Source organism: Sabethes cyaneus, chromosome 2, assembly GCF_943734655.1.
Source record: "Sabethes cyaneus chromosome 2, idSabCyanKW18_F2, whole genome shotgun sequence".
Classification (NCBI taxonomy): Eukaryota; Metazoa; Arthropoda; class Insecta; order Diptera; family Culicidae; genus Sabethes; species Sabethes cyaneus.
The window spans coordinates 127,465,877-127,492,323 of record NC_071354.1 but is presented as its reverse complement, the minus strand read 5'-3'; the positions used below and the strand labels follow the sequence as shown (position 1 = coordinate 127,492,323).

Sequence of the window (26,447 nt, the reverse complement as noted above, 5' to 3'; positions counted from 1 at the left end):
GCACTTTCCAAATTTTAACGAAAGATGTTGTAGACTATTTTTGACGAAGTACAAACGGATAGCGAAGAGTGGCGTAGGTGTATGAATTACGAGATGCAGGCACTACTCGGAGAGAGTTCCATCGTACATCTGGTGAAAGTCGTGAGAATGCCGGATGACTGTGCATTGAAATCCGTTCTCTTTAAGAACCCTACCGGCACTAGGAATAGATATATCCAACGCGTCAGGCGGCTCAACTAGGTTGACACCGCCTTGCGTGTATCGAGACGCTCAGCGACTTGGTAACGAGCAGCTCAGGACCGAGTCCGGGAATTCTTGATACGGCAAAGTCCACCCTGGCTCTATGCTGGCTGAAGTAAGTAAGCAACCTTGACGTGTTGTAGCTTGGCTGGTGATTAATGTCATAGGTTTATCTCCGAGGGTCCGGAGTATCAATCAACTTTTATTAGCAAAGATACTTCCAACGTTTATAATCACTAAGATCATAAAAATACACTCCATTCTTATGTCCCCGTTTCATATATTCCTCTATATAGATAAAGATATCTATAGATTCGGAAATGTCTCATTGATCAAATAAAATTTGAGCTTGTTACATTTCAAAAAATCATCTGCATCAAATGTTGCTCAGTGGGCCTAGCCTATTTAATATTTATTTTGTATATACATATATTAGATATATAGTATTATACATAAACATAATAAACATTCATACAGACATGATGTGCGCATGAGATTAGCTCTAACAAACACAAGGCAGATCCTTGTATGCTGTTTGGCTTGGCTACCGTATACATTAGATTGATTGATTGATTGACAACAATTATATCAAAATCATGCTCTACATTTTCTCTATCCCATGGCATGTTAAATGATGAAAAGTAATCTTTCTTTCGTACGTTATAGTTTCGTATTCGTTTACGCTACCCAGCATATAAAACAAAGATGTAGTCGTCAAAAAAAGCATAACTATTGCATTTGAGAAAGTTTAACCGAACTAAAGCACATACCACCTTTATGTTATTTAAGTTCTCGTATAGATAAGATTCGACGATCTACGTAAAAATTTCCGAGAGCTCGATCATTTTTATCGAGTTGCATAAATAATTTCTAGATATCTCAGTAAAAGAATACCAAGATTCTTGTTAAAGATTGAAATCTGTTCGGCTTGTAATTTTACGAATTCTCCGTATTTTATTATTTCACCGAGATAAATATGTTAAATTCGAACACTTGGAAATGTCGCATAATAGCTGTTGTAAGATTTAAAAAATGTTATTTGAAACTGTTTGGATATAGGTAAAGAATATAGTATTTTATTACATTATGCTACTATTATAAAATACACAAAACCCTCACTAACCAAAACAAATTGAAGGAACATTTATTATATATGCATATTTCATTTTCATATTTTATATGCACAAATCTCTTTCTGGACTGCAGTTATGAGTAACAATGAAAAACGTATGTCTGTGTGTTTTACTTTCGAGTTTTATAGTAGTAAAATTGAATAAAATACTTGCTACTCTTTACCAATATACGAGGTTCTACTAAGACGCTCGGAAAGAGTTTTTCTAATTATGTATTTGCATCATATACCTCATGTTCGACTCAATAATATCTTTTATAGGTATTATTATCAGTGGTGCTTTGCATTAGTGTTTTGATCTATTCGTTCTCCTGTTTTGTTGGCCAAAATGAGCTAGTAAGAGTTTTGTCTTATGTTTTCGATTTTCGATCATTATTGCTAAATCCATGAGAGCCATACTTTAATCGCAGCTCCTCATGTAACTTATCTCGTAAAAGAGCGCTACTAGTATCCGATTCAATGAATGGAGGAGCGAGGCCATGAGCAACTCTTTCACTAATTGGTATTAATTTATTTACTTCGTCCTTAATCTTTTTTTTATTTTTAACATACAGTTCAGGTTTTAACGGAGCGCGACGGCTTGGCTTTCCTATTTTTTTTGGCAGCTCTTGAACTTTTTCTTCGCTTTGAGATATACTATTATCGATCTTTCCACCGAAAGTACCATATTTGTGCATTATGTTAGAATCCTTAAACTCTTTCCCAGAGTAAGTGTCAAATTTTCCACTGCCATTCAACGTTTTACCAAACGTTTCAAACCTATGTAACAGATCTGGTGGAGAATTTGTAGTACCACGACTCAGCCGACGTCCAATAGTGTCCAACCGTTCACTCAATATACTATCAGTGCTAAACCGGCGTACATTCAATGACGCTGGGTTCGACTTATGCTTTCGTATACTAAAAATCGCTGATTTTGGGCTTTGTTTGATTTTTTCAACAGGAGCGATTGCGGGAACTGGAGACGAATCTGGCATGGTTTCCTTCGGTGAGATTTGTATAGATGTCTGTTCTTGCTCTTGTACTCTGTTCAAATACATGGTTCTTTAAAAGTAAAACTTATCAAATCGTAAACATATTTTAATCATTTAAACGCTTACCTTCTAATCTCTTGGATCATGTCAAAAAACTGCGCTTTACTTTTACGCCTGCGTCTCTGTTCATCTTCCTTCTAGGACAGATAAGATAACTAGAGTTCATATATACTATAAATTGCCAAGTATATGTATTACCCGCTTGATACTTTTCTGGAATAAACTAGTAATTTGTCCTTGACGGATGGTATGCACTAACTCTTTCGCAGCGTGATGAGGTGAAATAAGCTCCACACAGTTAATAAAACGATACAGCTTCTGACTAAAAAACATAATATTTCTGCTTTTCCAAATGGTGTTCTTTGGTTGATGTCTTAAAATTGGAAGTGTATATTTGTAAAATAAATGTTCAAATATCAAAATTAAAAGTCCCAGCACAACTCCGAGACTGAGCAAAAGAAAGACTCCCGCAACGGCTGCTACTCCTAAAGGCTTTGGTTGCCCGAGTTCACGGTCGATCTTAAAGCAAGCTAGTCCTCCATACCATTTATCAGTCAGGATATCCAAATATCCATCAGTAGAATACTTGGAAATTAACGCCGAGATTGTCTCTTTCAGTGGGAAACTGTAAAAAAAATTGATAACATCTCAACCAATTAGTATGAAAAATCAATATCAATTTACCCTTTATGCATGCCGATTGCATATGAATCTTCCATATAGGTATCACCGACTCTTTGTAATAAGCACCCGTGGTCAGTCGCCCTATAATAGTCCAGTATTGGCGAATCAGCCAGTAGCAAGTCGAGTGTACCATTTCTGTAAACGACAATATAAAATGCATTTATCATGAATGAAACTTATTAAGCGTTTCAATAAATTGGTCAGATGATTTTGTCAAACTTTATTTATTTTCGTCAAGCAGATGTAGACTACATACCATAATACTTAATGTTATACAATGATTGCTTACATGTTTTTTATTATTCCTGTTGGTTAGTCGTACTTTAAGTTAGTTTTCGGACATGGTAAAGTCAATACTTTCACAATGGTGGTTGTAAAAATGCATCATGCGAGTGGGGAGACTATTTTTGCGTAGCTTGTACTATTTGAATTATTCAAAAATATTTTCCGAAATCTTAAACTAGGTACATAAAAGTTTAATTTGGATAGTAATAATTCGGTTGACTGTGCCCGTTGAGAAATAATGTCATTGATGAAGCCAATTCACGGCATTCGTTAGGTGCTTCGTGTTTGTATATAGTAATACCTCGATATAAAGTAACTTTATTTTTATTTTTGTTACCGCCATCCGGGGTGAGATTGTGCCACGGGGGTGAGATTGGGCCAAAAACCAAAAATGTTTGTTTGTGAAAATTTTTTATATCTATAGAAACTGGTGACCTAAATTCAAAATGATGATGAAAATAACATATTTATTCATAACTTAGAATGGAACACAGATAATATTAGCAAACTATTTAGCCTAAACAGGGTTTCAAAGTTCGCGATCAAAAATACTCGGAAATAACGCTTGTAAAAAATGTCCCGCATAAACCAAGCCAAACAAGAAATCGCATCAACTTGCTATTTTGAAGGTATATAAACTAATCATTTACAATGTATTGAAAGGTTATTATGCGTTGGCAAAGGTGTTGATTACGAAAATAATATTTTTCGAAACTTTGTACTTTTCGAGCTTCACGGGGGTGAGATTGTGCCAAGCCATAATGATCGATCCAATTTGTGGATTTCACATACACAACAAAAATACGTCAGTATACACCAGTACACTCACATTCTTTACTATTGAGCACAATATTTTGACAGATTAGATTGCATCATCCATTTTGGAGCATAGGTCTGCTAAATAAATTAAACTAATTTTTACTTTTTCTCTGGAAATTTCAGTTGCTCAGATAAACATTCTAATATAAGACGAATATATTACATCGTGTATAAACTGCCAGTTTTAAGGAGGGGGAGAGGGGTGGGATGGGCTACATGTTCTGCGGCAGCGGGTTCTCGAACGAAGTAATGGTTACTTTTGTTAAATGATTAAATAGGTATGCCTCCTTAGGATACACCCCTTCATATATCTCCCCCTTGTTAACCCTAGAAACGCTACTGGCTATATAAAGGCTGTCCATTGACTACGAACTCATTTTTAGTTATTTCAGACCGCCTCGGGTTATTTTCGTTCATACTTTTTGTATGATGCGTTGTTTTTGGTCGACCCCCTGCCCCTGATAGTCCACTCAGTTCATGGACGGCCCCATATGAAATACTTTATACTGATATTTATATGTATTGTTTATAAACATGCTAACGTTCACTGTTTAGGTTTTTAGCTTAACTTTAAGTTTTTGGCACAATGTCACCCCCTAGAAGGGGTGAGATTGTGCCAAAGTTCATGCACTTCCAGTAAAATTAGGTTTCATTGTAACTAAACCATCTCTACGGTAGTTGTTAATTGTACAATTTAGTACATATTGACAGGTTTGAAATCAACTTAGTTCCTACATTGTGTCTATACTGAGCTAAAGAACAAAAACATATGCTTTTTTGGCACAATCTCGCCCCGGACGACGGTACGTTAAATTGAAGCAAAAACGAAATGTACTCCTATTCGAATGATATTAATTGCAAATGAAAGCCTTTCCATCCATTTGGTCGTGTTGTTTGAAAGATACATTAAGGAATGCGAAGAAGTGAAGAGAATGTAAAGATTTTGTTAATTGAAATTCGAAAATCTAAAAAGCGAAATTAGCATAAACATAAGCATCCGAAGTAACAATTTTAAGTTCTATTATGTTCCACTAGTGGTTTTCATGACCAATTCCATTAAAACCGCTATTAAAACTATGATCTCCACCAGAACTTTCTGATGGCCGCTATAAAACTGTCATCCGACCAAGTGACCCACTATTCAGAAGATTTTCATAATTTCTATAAGATTCAGATCATAAGCTGAAGTAGTCTTATCATATTCTGCTGAAAGCAGCAATAAAACTGATTATGCCTTTAGCTGCTTGTCACCTACCGCAATGATTTAATAAAGCTTTTCGCTACAAAGCCATAAAGCATACAGCTTACGCTGGTGAAAAACCGTCCCGAAAATCCGTCCGTCAAGTTTGTTAACTTGAAAATATATCCGTGAGCAGTAAAGTTAAGTTAAGTTTTACTGTAAGATCATCCTGATCGATTTGGTATCCAGTGACCATAATATATTTTATGGTCCATGGAATAATTATTAAATTTTATCAGTTTAAATTAGTTTGCAGCACATGCGCATACAATTTTATCGTGCATATTTACATGATAGGTGGATAAAATTAACGCGCTATCGAAACGTTTACGTCGTTTTAACAAAGTAAATATATTCAGTTAGTCAATCTCAATTTCTAGCAAAATCAATTTAGTGGCTTCCTGTGATAGGAAAACCGAGTGATAAAAACTTCTTTCTGCAAAACACTTTGTCTTGATACATTTTTCTTTGCAAGCTAAAACAGAATACAGAATAAAATTTGGCAATATGGCCTCGCATAAAAAATGATTTCGGTGTTGAAATCTAATATTCTTCATGATATCAGCAATAAATCTGGTTGGTCATGGTGTCGTCATTTTAATAGCTCTATATAACTACCAGATTTATTGCGGTTTGACAAACAATTGTAATAAGATCAACTTCGATTGGTGAGCCATATTGTATTGATACGCCACACGTCTGGTAAGTTTAGAAGAGACGTGGTGCAGCCAATTAGTTTTATTCTGGTAATATAAGCACCCACAATAAATTTGCTTTGATAACAGTTTTATTATGGTTTATAGCTAGCTACACGTGTATTTTGACTCGTATCCTTTTGGTTTTGCGCGATACCATAATAAAACCAGAGGTAATGATTGATGTCGCAATAAAACCCATATAAAATTTAAGTAAAACCAAGTGGCTTTAGAATTTTTACTTGGAATTAGCAGAAGATACCGTCCGTGTGCTGCTACTCCGTTATTGACCAGGATCGATAAAAATTCCAAAATAATAACTGGGAAAAGCATACTTGGGACAGTACGCTACTCCTCATTGTACAACCTCACCATATCTCTTCAGGCTGATCAATACCGTCGCCAGTCACGTTCGAATGCGGGTCCTAGTGAGATGGGAAGGAATATTTATCCAATATTTTGTTTCAACTAAAGACCAGTGAATCCTCTGGGTACTCTCAAGTCCCTTCGAATCGCGCAGAGGGTTGCGGCAAGAGGATGGACTAACCTGTAAATTATTCAACATCACTATTGAGTGTGTGATCCGGCGTGCGGGAATCGAAACGAGAGGAACGATATTCGTTAAAAGTTGTCAACGCAGACGACTTCGACATCATTATTAAAAAACTTGGGACGGTGGAGGTAATCTACATCAGACTTAAAACGAAGGCTAGTGAGATTGAGTTACTAATTAGAGCGTCGAAAACCAAATATATAGTAGGTAGAAGGTAGAGGTTCAAGAGAAAATAATTATTGACAGCGATGAACTGGAAGCGGTTGTTGGTTGACGACTTCACATATTTGTGATCTCTGGTCCCTGCCGACAATATTGCGAGTAAGGAGATTCAACGACGCATTCAAGCTGGAAATCGAGCTTCCTTTCCCATTCGCAAGACGCGTTGATCAAGGAGCCACACACACTGTATACAAAACGCTAATCACACCGATAGTCCTCTACGAACTTGAGACAGTAACTTTACTTAGACAGATGACAGATGTTGCAGACTATTTTTAGCAGACTACAAATGGAAAGCGGAGAGGTATGAAATGGAGAAGGCAACATAACAAAGCGTTCAACATGGTTCTGGCCATCTCAAGTTCCTACCTAGCGCTTCCACGTGGCCATGCCCGGTAATACTCCATTCTTAAAATGGAGTAACCGAGTTAGAAGGTGCGCTGTCGTCGCTTTCTAAGGTTAACCTTGTCCGGTTAGCAATACACCGTGGACAACGAGCGGGCTCTTCTCTTCACTTGTCGGGGCCATTCTGCATTAAGAGAGCTTATTCAACGATTTGCACATTGAATCTAACCCCTGGAAGGCGATCCTCAACATCCCCGGTACGTGTAAGTGATGTTACTTACCAACCAATTCCCTTTTGGCTTTTCATACTGGATCGTTGAACATGTATAAATCTGTTTGTCATGACAGGCCCATTGCTATGAACGGGCGTTCTGCTACAGCAGGTGGTAGTGCCATTCATTCATTCATTCAGTATGAACGAAAAGCAGACGGTGGCGCAGACGTATGAACTACGAGCTGCAGGCTGTATTTGGAAAGATTCCCATCGTACATTTGGCGGAAGTTTGGAGGCTACGGTGGACCGGCCACGTCGCAGGGATGCCAGACGACTGTGCAGTGATATCTGTTCTCTTCAAGAACCCCACTGGGACCAGGAATAGAGGAGCCCACCGTGCTGATGATTCTACCAGGTTGAAGCCGACTTATATGTGTCGAAACGCTCAACGAATTGGCGACGCGTAGCCCAGAACCGCGTACAATGGAGAGGAATTCTTGATATAGCAAGAGCCACCTTGGTTCTAAAAGTAAGAATATAGTTCAGGCTGCTGCCCGCAAATAGGTTTTCTGCCCTGATATACATATTTTTGCTTACTCACTTACTTCAGTCTGTCGATTCCTTCCTGAAGATTTTGCAGCTGATATTTTTTCATATGTTCCCACAACATTTTATCATTTTGCTGAACATAATACTCTGTTGCAGTTGCAATAGGTGCTCCAATCCGTTGTTTTAATAGCTGTAAAATTAAAATTAAGTACACATTTCCAAGCTGTGCATCTAGTATGTGATTTACCGGACCGCTGTAACTGCCAGCTTCATTATGAAAAAAAAGCCCAGCTATTAAAGCAGCTATATTCGCTGTATAAGATGCAACAAAAATAACGCTGAATCCTCCCCAAACATTTATTAAAAATTTATTGGGCCATGATTTTGGTGCTTTAAATGCTACTAGGTGTCCACATAATAAGCCCCACATAACCCAAAGAGCTGCAATGAAAAATTTTAACTAGAAAAACTAACAATACTAAAGAAAAACAGACATCCGATCACAATCATATGATTTTATGTATACAAATTTTCATTTACATACTTATATAAGGAAGAATGCGTTAACACCGGTTAAGGAAATGAAACTTTTTTCGTTTAAAATTCAAGGCCAACGCCAAACCTGTGCTTAATCCCATGAATATTACTCAAAAAAAACAATCTGTATCATTTTTGTCATTTTTGATATTGACGTAAGGGTCTGAAAATACATGTTTTGTATCAATGTATAGGAATACGTTCAATACATTTCTTGGACATTTGAGCCTTGAGCATTCGTTTGAAAGTTGGATGTGGCTGTATTAGCCAGTTCATAATTTGCTTGTTATTGGTAAACTAATTTGACCAAACTATAATGAAATTTGAGATCTCTTGATGGGATGCCTGTTTTCGTATGTTGTAATACACCTACCTGAAGACATGCTGAAATTTTTACTTCGTTGTCTTCCCCAAGGATTCAATCCAAATGGACTTAACCATTCGTAAATTGCAACTGCGATAGCAGTTACATTCAATGATGTGAAAATAGCAATCCATAATTCGGGCGAAAACGGCAAAAGAAACGCCAATAAAGGAACATCAGGATTTGTTTGTGGAGCTGCTAACAAAGATATACCTCCGTGAAAAAATGGAACACTAAAATCTATCACCTGTGCTCGTTCCCTAAAATATTGTCATCAGATAAATATGTTTAAATTTGATTAGCTAATTATGAAGAAACGACTGTCTGTAACAAAACTTTATAATCAGTTACCTTGACACGCTCAAAGGAGCAAATGACATATCGGCGCTTCCTGATATCAGATCTCCAATGACTCCATTCCACTTAACGTTTAGCTGCCTTTGTAGTTTAGGTAACCTTGGTTCTGATTTAGATTTTTGATACATCTCGTCCATTCCCAATCCAAGTTCTAGAATTTTTGATAGCTTAGATCCACGCTTCAAACTTCTTCCAGATTGTGCTACAATGTGATATAAGTTTTATTTGCTTTTTTTTGCTACTGACAATAGGTCAAATAACTGGTCGTAGAGGAAAATTATATCCAACGCGGAAAGAAAACTGCCGTAGATACTTATATAGAGACATGGAAGTGAAAAAAGTCTACATAAGGAACATAACCTTTATTTCAGACCAAGAAAAGAAACACGTCTATCAAGGAAAAGCTGATTTAATCCACTTGTTTGTGAAACGAACTTTTGTTATACCATTGTATTTGTCATTTGAAATAGAATTGGTCATGTCTTCAAACATAATTTAACTGTTTGAATGTGTTAGTTTCCATCAATATGCATGCGTATTAAATATATTGAATAAAGTTGTAGAATATTTGAAAGAAATTATAAACATAGTATGTAAAGTCCTTTTTCTACATCAGCGTTTCCCGAATGGGGGTTCAGTAACTCTCGGAGTTCGCCATAAATTTAGTTCCCTGCAGAATAGTATACGGAATTTCGCCATCGGGTTTGCGAACCAAAAAAGGTTGGGAACCGCTGTTCTAAATGATTTTTCGCTACCTGATCTTGTTGAAAAGTTACAGCAAAAACCTTTATTTCGAAGCCATGTTCAGCGGCGGTACGTGTATCTCAGAATTTCAGCACGTAAAAATGAATTATGTGAAATTGCATGTATTGTAAAATTGAATTAATTACCGTGAACGCACATAATTCCGATCACTTAACTAAAGTAGACGATTTTTAGAAGATTGATCAGCTTGCTTCAATTATAAGCTTTCTCACTAACTATTATTTTTGATTCAATTTTCTAAAAATCGACCGCTTTGGTTGAATGATCGGAATTACACGCCTTCACGGTAAATTGGTACGTAGCCGTTTTCAATTACTTAATTTTTCAATTTTTTATGAAATTGATTGAAAACGCGCTTATTTAAAGAAAATGGTTGTCATTTTAATGATTTTTCAAATTTCCAAAACCCGCTATGTGGCAATTTAGATATTGGCCTAAAGTTTCAAAATCATCACTGCAATGGTTTCCATGGACCGTGATATCAGTTACATCCAGCAAGAACAGTTATCCAACAATATGCTAATATCGAATGTAATCAAAACTGCCGATGAGGATCTTTGTGCTGTTGTATGTAAAATATTTGAGCTTCTGGAAATTGAGCTGCTTTTCGCGATATTTTTGCCATCACCCGTTTAACGACAAGGAATACAAAGCAAATTGAACCGATAGTTCAATTTTCTAATCGCATCGTGAAGGAGAAAATAATGGCTGCTGCTAAGAATATCATTCTGTCGTATCGGAATCTCGGATTCTCGATTGACCAGCGAATCTATTTCAACCACCACTTAACGGCAAAAAATCAATCTTTGTTGAAAGTTACAAGAACCTACAACAGGCAGTACAACTACAAATTCGCATGGTTCAACAAGGGATATATCTACATCAAGAAAGACGAAAATTCTACCGGTTTACGGATCCTATCGAGAGAGGATCTACCTTCGGCAATCGAGCAATAAACTCATGCTATCGCTTGGTGCAACCTCCACCACTTACTTTTTCTGTTTGGTGATGGATCAATTGGAACAGCATCTGTGCATCGAAATTGATCATCGTCTAGATTCGGTGGCAATCTCTTCGTCGACACTAAACATTTTACATCTCAACACAAGAAGCTGTCGAGGTAAAATGTGTGACCTTGTTCAGTTGAAAATTTTTGGTGTTTATAACCCTGGAAGACACGCGCGGGATTTCATTCTAAAGTTCGAAGAAACACTGAGCAAATATAGCAGAATGGTTGTATTAGGAGATATGAACATTAATTTATTAGATGATCAAGACCATTTATAATAACCGATTATAAATGCCGTGTCAGTGCTCAGGGATTTGAAATACTGAATAAACTATCTCGTAGTTGTGCAACCAGAATATCAATTACAGTTTCTACATAGATCATGTCATCACGGATATCCTTAATCAGAAAATATCGATAATTATCAATGAAACGGAAAAACATATATCAAACCATAAGACTTTAATATGTTCTATTATAAGCCAAGTTGTAAACAAAAGAAAAGCAGTAAGCAAATGCATTGTAAATGATGAAAATTTAATAAATGAGGAATTTAGGAGCCAATTAGCACTTGTAACATCTTGCGAAGAGTTTGAGAGAGTTTGTAACAACAAAATTAATAGTAATAAATTCACTTATTATGTATCGGAAGCTAAAAAACCATTGCATCATTACATAAGCAAAAAAACTTTTCGAAGATATTATAAAAAAAATACTGCTAAACTACTACTTAACTACTTAAGGCGGATTCAAACAGTGCCGTGTTGAAAAGCCTATACGTAAGACTTAGGAATGCTGTGCGAAATAGAACAAAGACCGCTAAAATCCAATACTACGGATCTAAGTTTGTACAGGTAATTCCAAGAAATTGTGGTCTGTTATAAACGAGGTCGTATTCAACAAATCTAAATGTAATCAAAGTAAGGAACTCACTCTAGTTGAAAATGGCATAAAAGTTGTGTCACCGTACCAGATAGCTGAAATATTTAACGAATATTTTGTCAACGTAGGGACTCTCATTGTACCCCAGACAAATTTGACTGTTACTCAAAGTACTTATTCCAACAATGAATGCCACTTTAGTCAAGTTGAAGAGGTGATTGTTGAACAAACAATAATTAATCTTAATCGTAATGCAGCAGTTGGAAAAGATGGTCTGTCTGTTCCTACAAAAATTTCTTTACCGAACGAAGGTTTTTGTAAAAGCAACATTAACAAATTTAGTGAACCAAATGATAAGATCGAGTGTTTATCCAAATTCACTAAAGGTAGCCAAAGTTGTTCCCTTATTTAAGTCACGAGATTCATCTTTAAAACCATGTTTTAGACCAATATCAATTCTACCTGCTACATCAAAAGTGTTCGAAAGTATTACAGGCCGGACTCGATTATCCGGGGATTAGATTAACCGGGGATTCGAATATCCGGGGATTCGATTATCCGGGTTTTTAGACTGGATTATCCGGGTGAAAAAAAAATTTTTTTTTTCGATGATTTATTTTAAACCTTAATGTTATAGTTTTCATGCTACATGATGATTCTTACTTGACAAGCATTGATTCACCTCCATAAACGATAATGATGATGATGGGTTTTAAGTAAAAAATTGATTTCATTATCACAGGATTTATTTTTGTTTTGTTCGCCGATAAAAGAGATAAAAGAATGGAATTTTGTACCATTCTTATACCCCTTTTATCGGCGAACAAAACAAAAATAAATCCTGTGATAATGAAATCAATTTTTTTACTTAAAAACCATCATCATCATGATCATTATCATCATCATCATCATCATCATTATCGTAATCATTAATAAAAACGAATTGCAAAAAAAGGTATCTTATGACTTTAGGGGAGATTGATTAATTATAATAAAAATCATTTATAACACCTAAATATTGAAAATCATAACACACAAAAAATAATTTTGTTCCTAAAAAAATCATTAGTGGAAAAAATTGTAAGAAAGGAATTTTCTGACTTTGGGGAAGATAGATCAATAATAAATAAAACATTCATGATACCGCTTCCCAGTTGGCCTCGTGGTAAGACGCTGCTCTAATAAGCCAGTCGTCGTATGTTCGAATCTCGGTTGGGAGAGGCTGTTAGAGTCAATAGGATCGTAGCACTGACCCCGCACTGTCCTGTATTCTTACAACTGGTTGCGAAGTTCGTCGTATAAAAACAGAAGGTCAAATTTCGATAACGGAATTAGTACCCAGGCTTTTTTTTGATGATACCTAAAAGTCAAAAAACTTGACATACCAAAAAAAATTTGTTCCAAAAATTATGATTCGATTATCCGGGTGATTCGATTATCCGGGCTGAAAATTAAAATGAACACCCGGATAATCGAGTACGGGCTGTATTAGTAAATAAATGAAATTGTATCTAATTGAAAATGAAATTGTAAACAAAAACTACAAGGTATACAGCCTTAAGGGTTGTACGAAAAGGTGACGTAGTACTATATCAGATCATCATATCAAAGACTATTGTAAACTGCATTTCTGGCATATGTATGTTTGTAAGAATCTGTGAGTGCCATTGTTTAAGTGAATGTTTAAAAGAGAAGAGCGAAATATTCAGATTCAATTCTTCATTTAATGCAATGGTGGCTTTGAAAATACGTGGACGGGGGTTCATAAGTACAACGCCTTCAACCTTTGAGACATAGAGATTTCTTTTAACAATCACTTGTGTGCATCATAAAGGTTGAAATGGCAATGAATGACCAATTTCTGTTTTATTTGTATGAGAGTCCTTACCCTTCTACCACAGGGGTGAGTGGTCTCAAACCATCATAAAATAAATAAATTCAAAATAAATTCATGCCTCCAAAATCCCCACATGCCAAATGATTAGTTCTCGAGTTATGAAGAAATCTGTATTTCATTTGTATGGGATCTCCCCTTCTTAAAGAAACAAAGGTTTTAATTCACCATAGAAATACCCCCCCCCCCTGTTCAAAGACGGATGGCTCTAATTATACCATAGAAAAAATTCCTGCCTTCTAAAACCCTCACATGCCAAATTTGGTTCTATTTGCTTGATTAGTTCTAGAGTTTTGAGAAAATTTGTATATTATTTGTATGGGAGCCCCCCCCCCCTCCTAAAGAGGGAAGGGGTCTCAATTTACCATAGAAAAAATCTTGCCTTCTGAAACCCCTACATTCCAAACATGTTGCCATTTGCTTGATTAGTTCTAGAGTTGTGAGGAAATTTGTATTTTGATTTGTATGGGAAAGAGGTCTTCGTACACCGTAGAAAGAAAACCTGCCTTCTGAAACCTGCACATGCCAAATTTGGTTCCATTTGCTTGATTAGGTCTCGAGTTTTGAGAAAATTTGTGTTTCATTTGTATAGGAGCCCCTCCCCCCCTCTTAGGCCCTCCATAAAATTTCTCTCTTACCCCGTATAAAATTGCTGGTCATTTTATCTATCTAACGACATACAAATTGTTCAGTTTCGTTCAGTAGTTCAGTAGTTATTAGCATTTGAAATCTTTCATCCAAACGTTACACTTCTATTTTCGTTTTCACAAAGTGCTACCCAGTCCCAGTATAGTAAACAAAGACGTAGTCCTACGTCAAAACTATACTGGTTTTTGCAAAAGTCAAACACCGTGGCAGCCTCAGCAGATCTTATGAATATTATATTCAGTGCAAGAGATAAAGGATTAAAAATCACAGTTATACATCTGGACCTTAGCAGAGCCTTCGATTGTATATCTCATTCAATTTTGTTACAAAAAATACGAATGTGTGGCTTTACTGCATCAGTGTCAAAGTTGTTGGAAACTTATCTAGATCAAAGACCACTGTAAACTTTCGTCAATAAGTGTTATAGTTCATCAAGCTTGATTAAAACTGGTGTGCCACAAGGCTCAATTTTGGGGCCCTTACTATTTCGAATATTTATTAACGACTTGTGGAGTTTGCCTTTGAAAGGCCGTTTACAGCTGTATGCAGATGACGCCTATCTTGGCTATGAGGAAAGAACTCTCGAAGAACTTTAATTAAACATGCAATGCGATCTAAACTTATTGTTGCAATGGTTAACCACAAACAGATTAATGTTAAATATTGCCAAATCATGTTATATGATAGTAAATAATATTGCCTCACTAGACATAAAAATTAACTCGATATCCTTAAAAAAAGTAGATTCTATGAAAATTATCTTGGAAAAACCATATAGATCATATCGTGAAGAAAATAACACCTTATGTATTTGCAATTAAGAAAGTAAAATCATTTATTAGCGAAGATACTGGCTGGAGATTGTACAATTCCTCCATATTACCACACCTCACATATATGAGCTGTATTTGGGGATGTGCTGCTGAAGGCCATTTGAGGCCTCTAAAAGTAATACAGAACAGAGTGACCATTCGTCGCCTTCCATTGCGTTTTCCTTCAATGGAGTTATACGACGAAAATACATTATCTGTTCGGGCAAAGCACTGATTCGCCGGATCGTGGGGTCAGGTAAATGTACTGCACCGGTTGTGATATGGATGGTTCTAAATCAACACTTGCTGGTTTTACAAACGAGGCACCTATGTGCTCCAATCTTTATTGATCGCGATAGAGATTTGGATGTACGATGTGTGATCGATAAGAGTCTTTATTCTACTGACTATGTAATAGCAATTCAATGAATTATACAGGTAAGAGAGCAACTGGTATAAAAAATGTCTATATGTGGCACGAAAGAGAGTGCTATTATCTCCTATCATCTAGGGTAGAATTTCTAATTTTAACAGTCCGCCCACCGTTGAAATTTGAATTAAGAATCAAGTAATAATTATAATGATAGGTATAGCATAATTCAACATAAAGTAATCATTGTTCAAGTTGCAATTAATCTGGATTCTGCTGCATCTCGTCCATCATCAGCTGGAGTAGATTAATCACGATACCCGCTGCTCTAGAGACCCACTGATTGGCTTTCTGCTGCTTCGTTAGCGTCGACTAATGGTTGTGGGTTGACACTCGGACATCGGACGCGGTGATTTCCAATTTGGGTATCAAGGTATCTGTTAAAATACGTCGACTTTAGGTGGAGGAGATGTGGTCCCGCATAGTTGATGGAACGTAAATACTTAACTTGTGAGAGGACCATAAGGCCCTCTCCCATCCAACATTGCCTAGTTTGCTGGAACCTCGAACGACAGGAACGTTGCTGTGTTCGGTGGTTGGTTTCGGTTTCGATCACGCGACCGAATCACCATTTCAGTAGTGGCAAATTGTCCTCTCGCAGTAATACCATCGTACCAATTTGTATGTTGTTTCGTTCGTGAGACCACCGAGTACGCTGCTGAAGACTAGAGAGATATTCGGTAGACCATCGCTTCCAAACACGACGCAAGTATTCTTGGATTGTTTGCCACTGCGACAGACGGTTTGAGGGTACCTCGTCGTATGAGGGTTCCGGGATGGCAGTTAATTGGCGGTGCGCCAAGAAATGACCTGCCGTGAGAACGTTTATATCATCTGGAATTGTTGCTAAGTTGAGTTAACGGCCTGAAGTTGGGTGAGAATAGTTAACATTTGTTCGGGTGTTACAAGCGATGTCTCCTTTAGAGATGAGTTTTGAGACCCTTAACCGCGGCCTCCCACAGCCCGCCGAAATGAGATGATCTTGGCGGAATGAAGCAAAACTCAATGCCCTCGTCCGAGCACTGACGCATTATGTCGAAGCGGGTTTGCTGTGAATGAAACAATTCCAAGAACTCGTTCAGAATTCTACGAGTCCCGACGAAATTCGTGGCGTTGTCGCAGTAGATGAATTTGGGTACACCACGTCTAGCAGTAAATCGTATCAGAGCGGCGAGAAAAGACTCAGCAGATAAACTGCCGACGAGCTCCAAATGGACAGCTTTCGTTGACATGCAGACAAAGACTGCTGTGTAGCATTTTTGTGTGGCAGCTTTACGATGAGGTGGTCTTAAATGGAACGGACCACAAAAATCCACACCAGAATTTAAAAACGGAAGTGATACTGTTCGAGTATCAACAGAAGGAAGATCTGCCATTAGCTGTTCCGATGCACTGGGCTTACAGCGAAAGCAGGTGACACAATGATGCACCACGTAACGGGGCAGATTGCGGAGTCTAAGTGGCCAGAACCTTTGCCGCACTGATGACAACAAAAGTAGGGGTCCAGCATGTAAAAGTTTGACATGATAATGTCGTACAATTAGAAGAGCGAAAGGATGCTGGCTGTCGAGAATCATCGGTTGTTTTTGATCATACGGAACTAGTGCATTGCGCAGGCGACCACGTATGCGAAGCAGATTGTCTACCAGGATTGGTGACAATGATTTCAATTTGGATGCCACTTTGACTTGACCATTGATTTGAATGGAACGGATATCTTCGGAAAAGGATTCTTGTTACGCTATTCGAACTAGATTTTGCAACGCAGCTTTAAGTTCAATTGTGGATAGTGGACCAGTCACTCGGGTGCTTCTGTTCTCTTCTCTCGCATTGTGGTAAAATCTTCGCACATACGCAATCACGCGCATGAGATCGATCAACGATGATTTCAATTGAAAAATATTTATTTTTATTTATTTACTATTTGATGGGGCTTTCAACCGTTGGTTGGTTCGCCCCAAAATTGAAAAATATGATTAGTTACAGGAACTACAGACAACGCAGTAACGGCTCTTTCTTCTAAGAGGTCTACGCTAAAGACATCATCGGTGGTTCTAAGCAAATTTGGCCAAAACCTACGCGACTGGCTTAGCCAGGTAGGTCCGTTCCACCAGATACTGTGGTGGATTAGCTGAGAAGCTGGCATGCCGCGCGAGACAGCATCTGCTGGGTTTTCTATTCCCGCTACGTGTCCCCAGATTCCGGCCGCCGTGATGTGTTGGATCTCGGCAACTCGGTTAGATACAAATTTTTTCCAACGGCTGGGTTCTGCCGGTAGCCAATGAATAACAATTGTTGAATCCGTCCAAAAGTACGATCGACCAGAGAATTCTAAGGTCCCTTGCACCTCTTCGTATAGGTGGCTTAGCAATAATGCCGCTGACAACTCCAGTCTGGACAACGATACTGGCCGTTGTTTCTTTCCGTAATTACACGGAACCACCTTTGACTTGGCCGTAAGAAGATGTACCGCAATAGTTCCCTCAGTAGTTACAATACGAAGGAAAAAATAAGCACCGTATGCACGCTCCGATGCGTCGCAGAAACCGTGCAGTTCCATTCTGAATTCACCACTAGCTGGAGCTGCCCATCGTGGAACAGAAGATGGACGAAAACCCTCCAGGTCGTCCCAAAACTCTCTCCAGGATTTTTGCAAAGGCTCTTCCAGTGGAACATCCCACGCAAGCGTCAATGCCCACAACTTCTGCATGAAAAGCTTCGAGAGCAGAATGGTTGGCCCTAGAAGGCATCCGATAACACTATCCGTTTTGTGATTGCAGTTCTTAGTGTCCACTCAGGTACCTTGAAGCGAAAGATATCATCAATGGGCTGCCACAAAAGGCCGAGAGTTTTTATTGGAGATGTAGAAGCATCGATTTCCAGTAGCTGTCGATTTTCTCGAAGTTCCACCGGAATGTTTTTCAAAATACTCGGATTATTTGACGCCCCCTTGTGCAACTTAAATCCCGCCGACTGAAGAAGTGCACTGAGCTGTCGGCAAAGCTCTGTTCCTTCTTCCTCTGTGTTACTGCCACCGGGAAGATCGTTAATATAAAAATTATTCGAAAGAGCACACGCTGCCCTTGGATAAAGTGAATTTCCGTCTATTGCAAGCTGCTGTAGGCAACGTGTGGCCAAAAATGGTGCCGAAGCGGTGCTGTATGTTACGGTCTTTAATTCGAAACACTGTATGGGATCGTTTGGAGAATCGCGCCAGAGAATTCGATGCAGGTGACAGTTCGATGGTTGTACCAACACCTGCCGGTACATTTTTTCTAGATCGGCTACAATGGCAAACCGATGTAACCGAAATCTAAGAATGATGCTGTATACATCATCTTGTTTGATATGACCGACCATAAGTGCATCATTAAGGGATACTCCTGTATCGGTGGTGCAGGATGCGTCAAAGACGACCCGCAGTTTCGTAGTTGCACTCTCCGGTTTTTCTATACAGTGGTGGGGCATGTAGTATGGTTTCGCTACGGTGTTATTATCCTTTGTCGGATCTACAGGCGACATATGTCCAAGTAGTTGATACTCCCGAATGAATGCAGCATATGCATCCCTCAATGTTGGTTTTGCTTGTAGACGACGTTCGAGAGCTAAAAATCGACGATACGCTGTTGCATACGAATCCCCAAGTTGGGCGAGAACTGGTTCTTTTTTTGTCAATGATATTATAAAACACCCTGAAAAATCACGAACGGTAGTACTAGAGAAATGCGTTTCGCACAATCGTTCTTCAATCGAAAGAGAATTTTCAGATTGGCAAGATTCGAGTTCCCAAAAATGAATAAGTTGATTTTCAATATCGGCGTTGCTGCAAACCATTGTCAGTGCAGTTTGCTGACCAGAAGTAGTGTCGCACTTTCCGGAAATAATCCAGCCAAAAACAGTCTCTTTCAGAATCGGCATGTTTGAACCGAGTTCAATGAAGCCACCTAGCAGCAACTGATAATACACCTCAGCTCCAATGATTCCATCAATACGATTAGGCACATAGAAGTGAGGATCAGCTAAATACAGAGACGTTGGCAATTTCCACTTGGACACCGGAACACGGTTCGATGGAATGATCGGTTTGAATTCGGGAAGAATGTGAAACCTCAAATTTACAGCGTTATCCGAGCAACGAGTAACCACCGTTACTATTGCAGATTGTATAGATTTAGCAGGGATTGATCCAACACCCTGGAAAGAAAGTGGGTCCTCCTGTCGGAAAAGGGCCAATTTTTGAGCGAGACGTTCAGAAAATTTCGTTCTGAACAGCAGTCTAAAAGAACTCGAGCCAATTGAGTATTTCCGTTGTCGTCTGTTACCTTAACAACTGCCGTCGCAAGTAACACGGTGTTGTCCGTAGGAGATGGACTGACAGGAAAAGCAATCATTTGCTGATTGGGTGCTAAGATAGGTTGAGAAGGCTGAAGGGTCTGCGAAGTAGCGAAGGTTTGCGATTGTACTGGCGAAACGACTGAATTCATTGATTCACTGGCCTGACTCGGATGCGTTGCAATTGGCACTGCCTGAGTGTGACTCGGCTCTTGCCTTTGAGCTGGTGGATTATTCGATTGTCTAATGTGCAATATGGTGTGATGCTTTTGGCCACAAACGCGATATGCTGTACCGGAACACGCCCGTACCAACTGGAAAGGAGAAAGGCAACTTAGGCAGAGACCAATTCGTTTTACTGCTTTAAGCCTTTGGATGGGACTTAGCTTGTGGAAGGAATCACATTTGAAAGGAGAATGAGACGGTTTTTGGCAAAATGGGCACGGCTTCTTTGATAATGCCGTTGTGGTAAGAGTTGATACGATCCTTTGCCTCGCTGGAGGCTTTGAAGATTCATGACATTGATCGGAACTGCGCTGTTTCACTGCAACGAGAGCTCATGTAAAAATTTCAGTAATTCATCGTACTTCGGCACATCACGGCTTCTGTGTGTCCGTTCCCAATGCCGTTGGGTATCTGAGTCCAGTCGTCTATATAACAGGTGAGCAATAAGATGATACCATCCATCAGGTTCCAAACCTAGCTTTTTTAATTAAAGTAGGCTCCGCTCAAACGAGTCGATGAGACTAATTAACGCATCGAAAGACTCTCTCTTCACCGGCTCCGAATCAAGAATTCCGTTAATTAGCGTCCGGGCGATGATCTTCTTGTTTTCAAACCGTTCCTGTAGCATTGACCAAGCTACTTCGTAATTTGCTGCAGTTACCTCTATCGATTCCACTAGCGGCTTAGCATCCTTCCTTAGTAAGCACCAAAAGATAATGAAAGTTCTCAACTGCATTTAGTGATGGTTCCCTGTCAATCCGGCTTTGAAATGCATTTCGGAAACTAAGCCAGTTTTTCACACTACCGTCAAAGAAAGGAATTTTAAATACAGGGAGAGGAATTCGTAATGCTAACGGTTGGTTGGGCAAGGATACGGAAGAGGTAGAGGCACCAGCAGTCGGTTTAGCTAGTCGAGACTGAAGGAAATCCTTAATATCGAAATATCTGTTCTCGAATTCCAACCGAGTCGATTTGTTCGTAGTCTCAACGTCCACTTTCACTTGCCTTTCCTTGGGATCAGCTGAATCGCCTGCCAAATTCAAGTCCTGCTCTTGCCGAGATTCTATTTTTGCACGATTTGCTAGGAATTCGGCAAACACTCTTTCTAATCGATCCAAACGGGAACTAATTTTCGATTGGTCCCGTTGTGCATTGTACGAATTGTTCGAGGTTAGATAACGAGTCGCCAAGCCCTCGTTCCGTTTTAACCATTTCACGTAAGGATGCCATTTATCCAGGTAATTTGGCACTCCCCTAAAATTGCACTTTATTCACTAGTGATTTTATTAGTAATCCTTTTACGATTAAGTGAAAATTGCATGCATCAAATTAATAATCGCACCTTTGTACTTTGAGTAATTGCACTCACGCTACCAGCCTATTGTTCTCAAACTCAAGCCACGCCGCTCCTTTGTTTCCGCGCAATGGAGGATGATTAATTAATAAATCTGTAAATTAGCTCCACCAGGCAGGCCTGATCTCGTGGCTGAAGATTGATCCGATGGTGGACGAGTTGATTCGGTGGTAGATGTCGAAATGAGCCGTAATAGCCGAATCTGGATCGACGCCGAAATATCACCGTATCACAATTGTTCGACAAGTCTAATCGAATTAGACGTTTTGAGCAGTACACTTTTTCGCGTTAAAATTTTCACAATCCGGTCTCTCTCAAAGCACTGATTCGCCGGATTGTGGGGTCAGGTAAATATACTGCAACGGTTGTGATATGGATGGTTCTAAGTCGACACTGGTTTTACAAACGAGGCACCTATGTGCTCCAATCTTTATTGATCTCGATTGAGATTTGGATGTACGATGTGTGATCGATAAGAGTCTTTATTCTACTGACTATGTAATAGAAATTCAATCTTATATATATAAAAGAGGAGTGAAAAAGTTCGACTGCGCATCACTTGAGAACGGAGCTCCCGATTTGAGTCGTCTTTTGTTCATTGTGTTCGTTTCCACCACCGCTATGTCTTTACGGCGAGAAAAATTGGAAAATTAATTGAAGAGCTTGGAAAACTCGAAAAATTAGTTTTCCATATAAAACTCACAGCGCATTGCAAACGCCATGACAGTGTTTGCTGCGATCATCGTTCGATTTCTAGCAGCACGGCGCACCGTGTTCGTCGTCTGGTAAATAAACGCGTGGTTGCCTTCATTGAAATCGTCACATGTAACAATGCTATTAACAATTTTTGTGCCCTTGCAAGTTCAGAGAAAACTTCCAATCACTAAAGTACAACTTATTGACAAACCTAAGCACAAGTCTAAAATGTCAATAAGAAAATTCGCTCATCTTATTAATATCGTCCTTAATAAAAGAAACATTAATACGTTTATTCGAACGTTAATTTATCGAATTTATGAATAAAATACAAAACAGATTTATATCTTTTTACATCGTCTGCTTATCCAGAAGATCCAATACATGTTTACAAATGGTTTAAGCACTAAATTGACTAAATTGCCACTTCCCAATCGTCAAATGAAGAATACATGTCGCATATGATAGATAAACAGAGTTTCCAGCAATTCAGCAACAAATCTATTGTAAAAGTACTTATACCTATAAATGAAAATTTTACAACTGCTAACAACTAATTTCCAGTTTCATTTCGTATTTCATCCCTTAAAAGTGTAACAAAGCTCACACAATTATGCTTCTGCGTTAAATTATTTTAGTGTGTGATAGACCAAAGAAACAAAGAGAACAAAAATGAATTTCAAGTAAATGTGTACTTTTTTTAGCATTTTCACATATTTGACACGGCGGTTATAAATAAAATTAACAATTCAATTCATTTTGTGAAATAATGAAGTTACCCAGCAAAGATTTTCGAACGTATATCAAAGTAACAAATAAGAAATATGTACCGATATATGTCCAGAAAAATTGCATTCGATGCACGAAACCAGCATATGCGTACTGTTTTGGAGGCGACATACGTACTACAAATTATATGAAAACAATTCACATTCATGAGTATTTGTATACGATGAAATCCGATTCAACATGATTAGTTCCATAATGCTATACAATTCTTTGACGAAAATCGTATGTGAATCAGTCACAATCATTTTGCGCGAATAAATGTAAACTAGGGTGCGCTTTATTAAGCTCCATTTACGATTTCGAGTTTGTTTAGCGATATTTAAGATGATTTTCACACATTATTATACGATTTGTGGTTTGCTGGGTATCTGGATCACTAATTTTTTCCTATTTAATTATTATTCATTGACTTTTTTAACCTTCCTAATGCATTAGAAAAAAGTTACATATTATGCATTAGGGTCGAAAACGACCCAAGTTTTGAAATTGCTCTCATTCATCCATTTTCAATCCGAATTTCGTTTTCTTTACCTTGTTTGAAAGCTATGGCTAAAAACTAGCACCCAAGGTATGTTGAAGAATATTTGTTGACTGATGGCCACTTCTGCGTCGGTTCCGGAACACCCACTACCAGGTCCCGGGGGACATTTTTATATTTGGAGATAATTCATTTTGCGGCACATCAAATCACATTGGCTTGATAAAATAAGATTAATAGAAGTGCAATGGGAACATTTTAAATCCAAACGGCCATTTCCTCATTGGTTCTGGAACATCCGGTACCCGGTTTTTGAGGACAATTTTGAATTTTAGGTAGATTTATCTTGCGACACGTCAAATTACATCAGCTTGATAACGTAAGACTATTGAAAGTATAATAAAGACATTTTGAAGGCAAATGGCTACATCAGCATTGGTCCCGGAATATCCGGTACCCGGGTTTTGGAGCCATTTTTGTATTTTAGGATAACCCATCTTGCGACACATCAAATCACATCCGGAACATCCGGTACCTGGTTCCGCGGGATATTTTTGGATTATGAAATAATTCATCTTACGGCACATCAAATCACAACGCCTTGATCAAATAAGACAGTTACAAGAGCTATGGGGACCATTTGAAGACAAATGGCCATTTTATCATCGGTTCCGGAACATCGGGTGCACGTTATATGAGAACATTTTTGGATAGGATAATTCATCATGCGCCACTTCAAATCACAGTGGCTTGATGAAATAACACTAATGGAAGTACAATGTAAAAATTTTGGAGCCAAAATTACCATTTCACCATCGGTTCCGGACTATCCGGTATCCGGTTTTTGAGGACATTTTTGGATTACAGGGAAATTCATCTGCCCCGAGTTACCCCGTTTTACGGTTCATTATAAATACCGGGTACCGGATTATATGCGACTGACGCCCCATTGTACTTCCATTATTGTTATTTTATCAACGCGATGTGATCTGAGGTGCCGCATGGTGAATTATCTCAAAAGCCAAAAATGTCCCCCGAAACTGGTACCGAATGACCCAGTACCGATGGTAAAGTGGCCATTTGGCTTCTAAATGACATTGTTTTACTTCCATCAGTCTTATTTTATCAAGCCGATGTGATATGATATGTCGCATTATAAGTTATCCTAAAATACAAAAATGTCCCCAAAAACCGGGTACCGGATGTTCCAGAACCGATACTGATGTGGCCATTTGCCTCCAACATGTGTTTATTATACTTTCAAGAGTCTTACGTTATCAATGTGATTAAATTTGACGTGCCGTAATAGACATCATCTTAAAATTCAAAAATGGCCTCAAAAACCAGGTACCGGATGTTCCGGAACCGATGGGAAAGTGGCCATTCGGGTCCAAAATGTCCCCATTGTACTTCCACTAGTCTTAATTTATCAAGCCAATGTGATTTGATGTGCCGCAAAATGAATTATCTCAAAATATAAAAATGTCCCCCGGGACCTGGTAGTGGGTGTTCCGGAACCGACGCAGAAGTGGCCATCAGTCAACAAATATTCCCCAACATACCTTGGGTGCTAGTTTTTGGCCATAGCTTTCAAACAAGGTAAAGAAAACGAAATTCGGATTGAAAATGGATGAATGAGAGCAATTTCAAAACTTGGGTCGTTTTCGACCCCAATGCATAATATGTAACTTTTTTTGCTGTGGCTCTTCTAGAGGTCGCTGAAAGCTGAAACTGCCCCGCAATGCTAATTTTCCAAACGTCAATTTCTGATAGTTGAGAGACAGATATGTCTTAGAAAATTCGGGAATAAATGAGAAATATTCCTGGTCGCGGTCTTCTTCGGTGAATGTTGTATATACTTCTTGAAAGAAATTTGCGAAAAGGTTGCAGATTTCATGAGCATTATTTCCAATAAGCCCGTCAAGTTTCATTTGGGATGGGAAATTACTGCTTTTCAATTTAATATTTACATAGTTAAAGAAATTTTTTGGGCATCATTTGACTTCATTTTCGACTTTACTATTATATTCTTCATACGCGATTTTAGTGGCCGAGTTGAGTTCTTCGCAAATATTGAGATAATTATTCAAGTTAATGGTATTGTTTTCATTTTTGAATTTTTTGTGTGCTTTTTGTTTTCTATTTTTAAGACTTTTTAGATGTGGGTTGAACTACACAGGCCATTTACTATGTTGACTTCGTCTTCTTCTTTTCATTGGTACAGTTTCGTGCAAAAGGAAAGGATGAATTTTTCTGCTTCATAGTCGACATTTCCTTCAGTACAAAACACATGTTGCCATTCTGTTGTACATAGTCTACGCTTAATTTCTATAAAATTTGCTTTGTTATATTCCGGCACTTCTTCATATTCCAAGTTAGTAGGGCAAGAGCTATTGTGTGTGAAAATTGAGTATTCCATTGCTGTGTGAAATGCTTCATTCTTCCATAAGGGAGATAGTGAAGCATTTACAGCAAAGTCGTCTGTGCAGTTTGTAAAAAGTAAGTCCAAATAAACATTTTGACTATTTTTGACTGAATTTATTTGATGCAGACCAAATTGTGAAATTTTGTCAAAAATGTAATGCAATGTTTCATTTTCGCCTACTACTGGAAGCAAAATGGATTCATTGCCAATGTCTACAATGAAGTCCACATTGCGCTGATTGAAGTCGCCGTAAATATGTAGTTTTACTTCGGGTTCCATATTTGAAATAATGTTTTCTACTGCTTCGAAAAATAGTTCATAAGACTGTTTATTAGCATGTTCGGGAGGAAAGTACACGGCTGAAAAAATGTGTACTTCGCCGTATATGCTTGCTTAGGCCCATATATTTTCAAATTCGATGTACTTTCTAGTAATTAT

At 38.3% G+C, this 26,447-nt stretch overlaps 1 protein-coding gene across 1 annotated transcript in view; it reads right to left on the bottom strand.

Moving 5' to 3' along the window:
- Positions 1-1,722: 1,722 nt before the first annotated feature.
- LOC128735972 (uncharacterized) overlaps positions 1,723-26,447 on the bottom strand; it is a 245,100-nt gene continuing 220,375 nt past the window's right edge. Inside the window, exons 10-17 of the mRNA XM_053830455.1 lie at positions 9,265-9,472; positions 8,923-9,173; positions 8,260-8,453; positions 8,069-8,202; positions 3,091-3,225; positions 2,605-3,031; positions 2,473-2,543; positions 1,723-2,416 (exon numbers count right to left, since the gene is read on the bottom strand). Coding sequence (XP_053686430.1) covers positions 1,723-2,416; positions 2,473-2,543; positions 2,605-3,031; positions 3,091-3,225; positions 8,069-8,202; positions 8,260-8,453; positions 8,923-9,173; positions 9,265-9,472 — 2,114 coding nt within the window. The remainder of the gene's footprint in view (positions 2,417-2,472; positions 2,544-2,604; positions 3,032-3,090; positions 3,226-8,068; positions 8,203-8,259; positions 8,454-8,922; positions 9,174-9,264; positions 9,473-26,447) is intronic.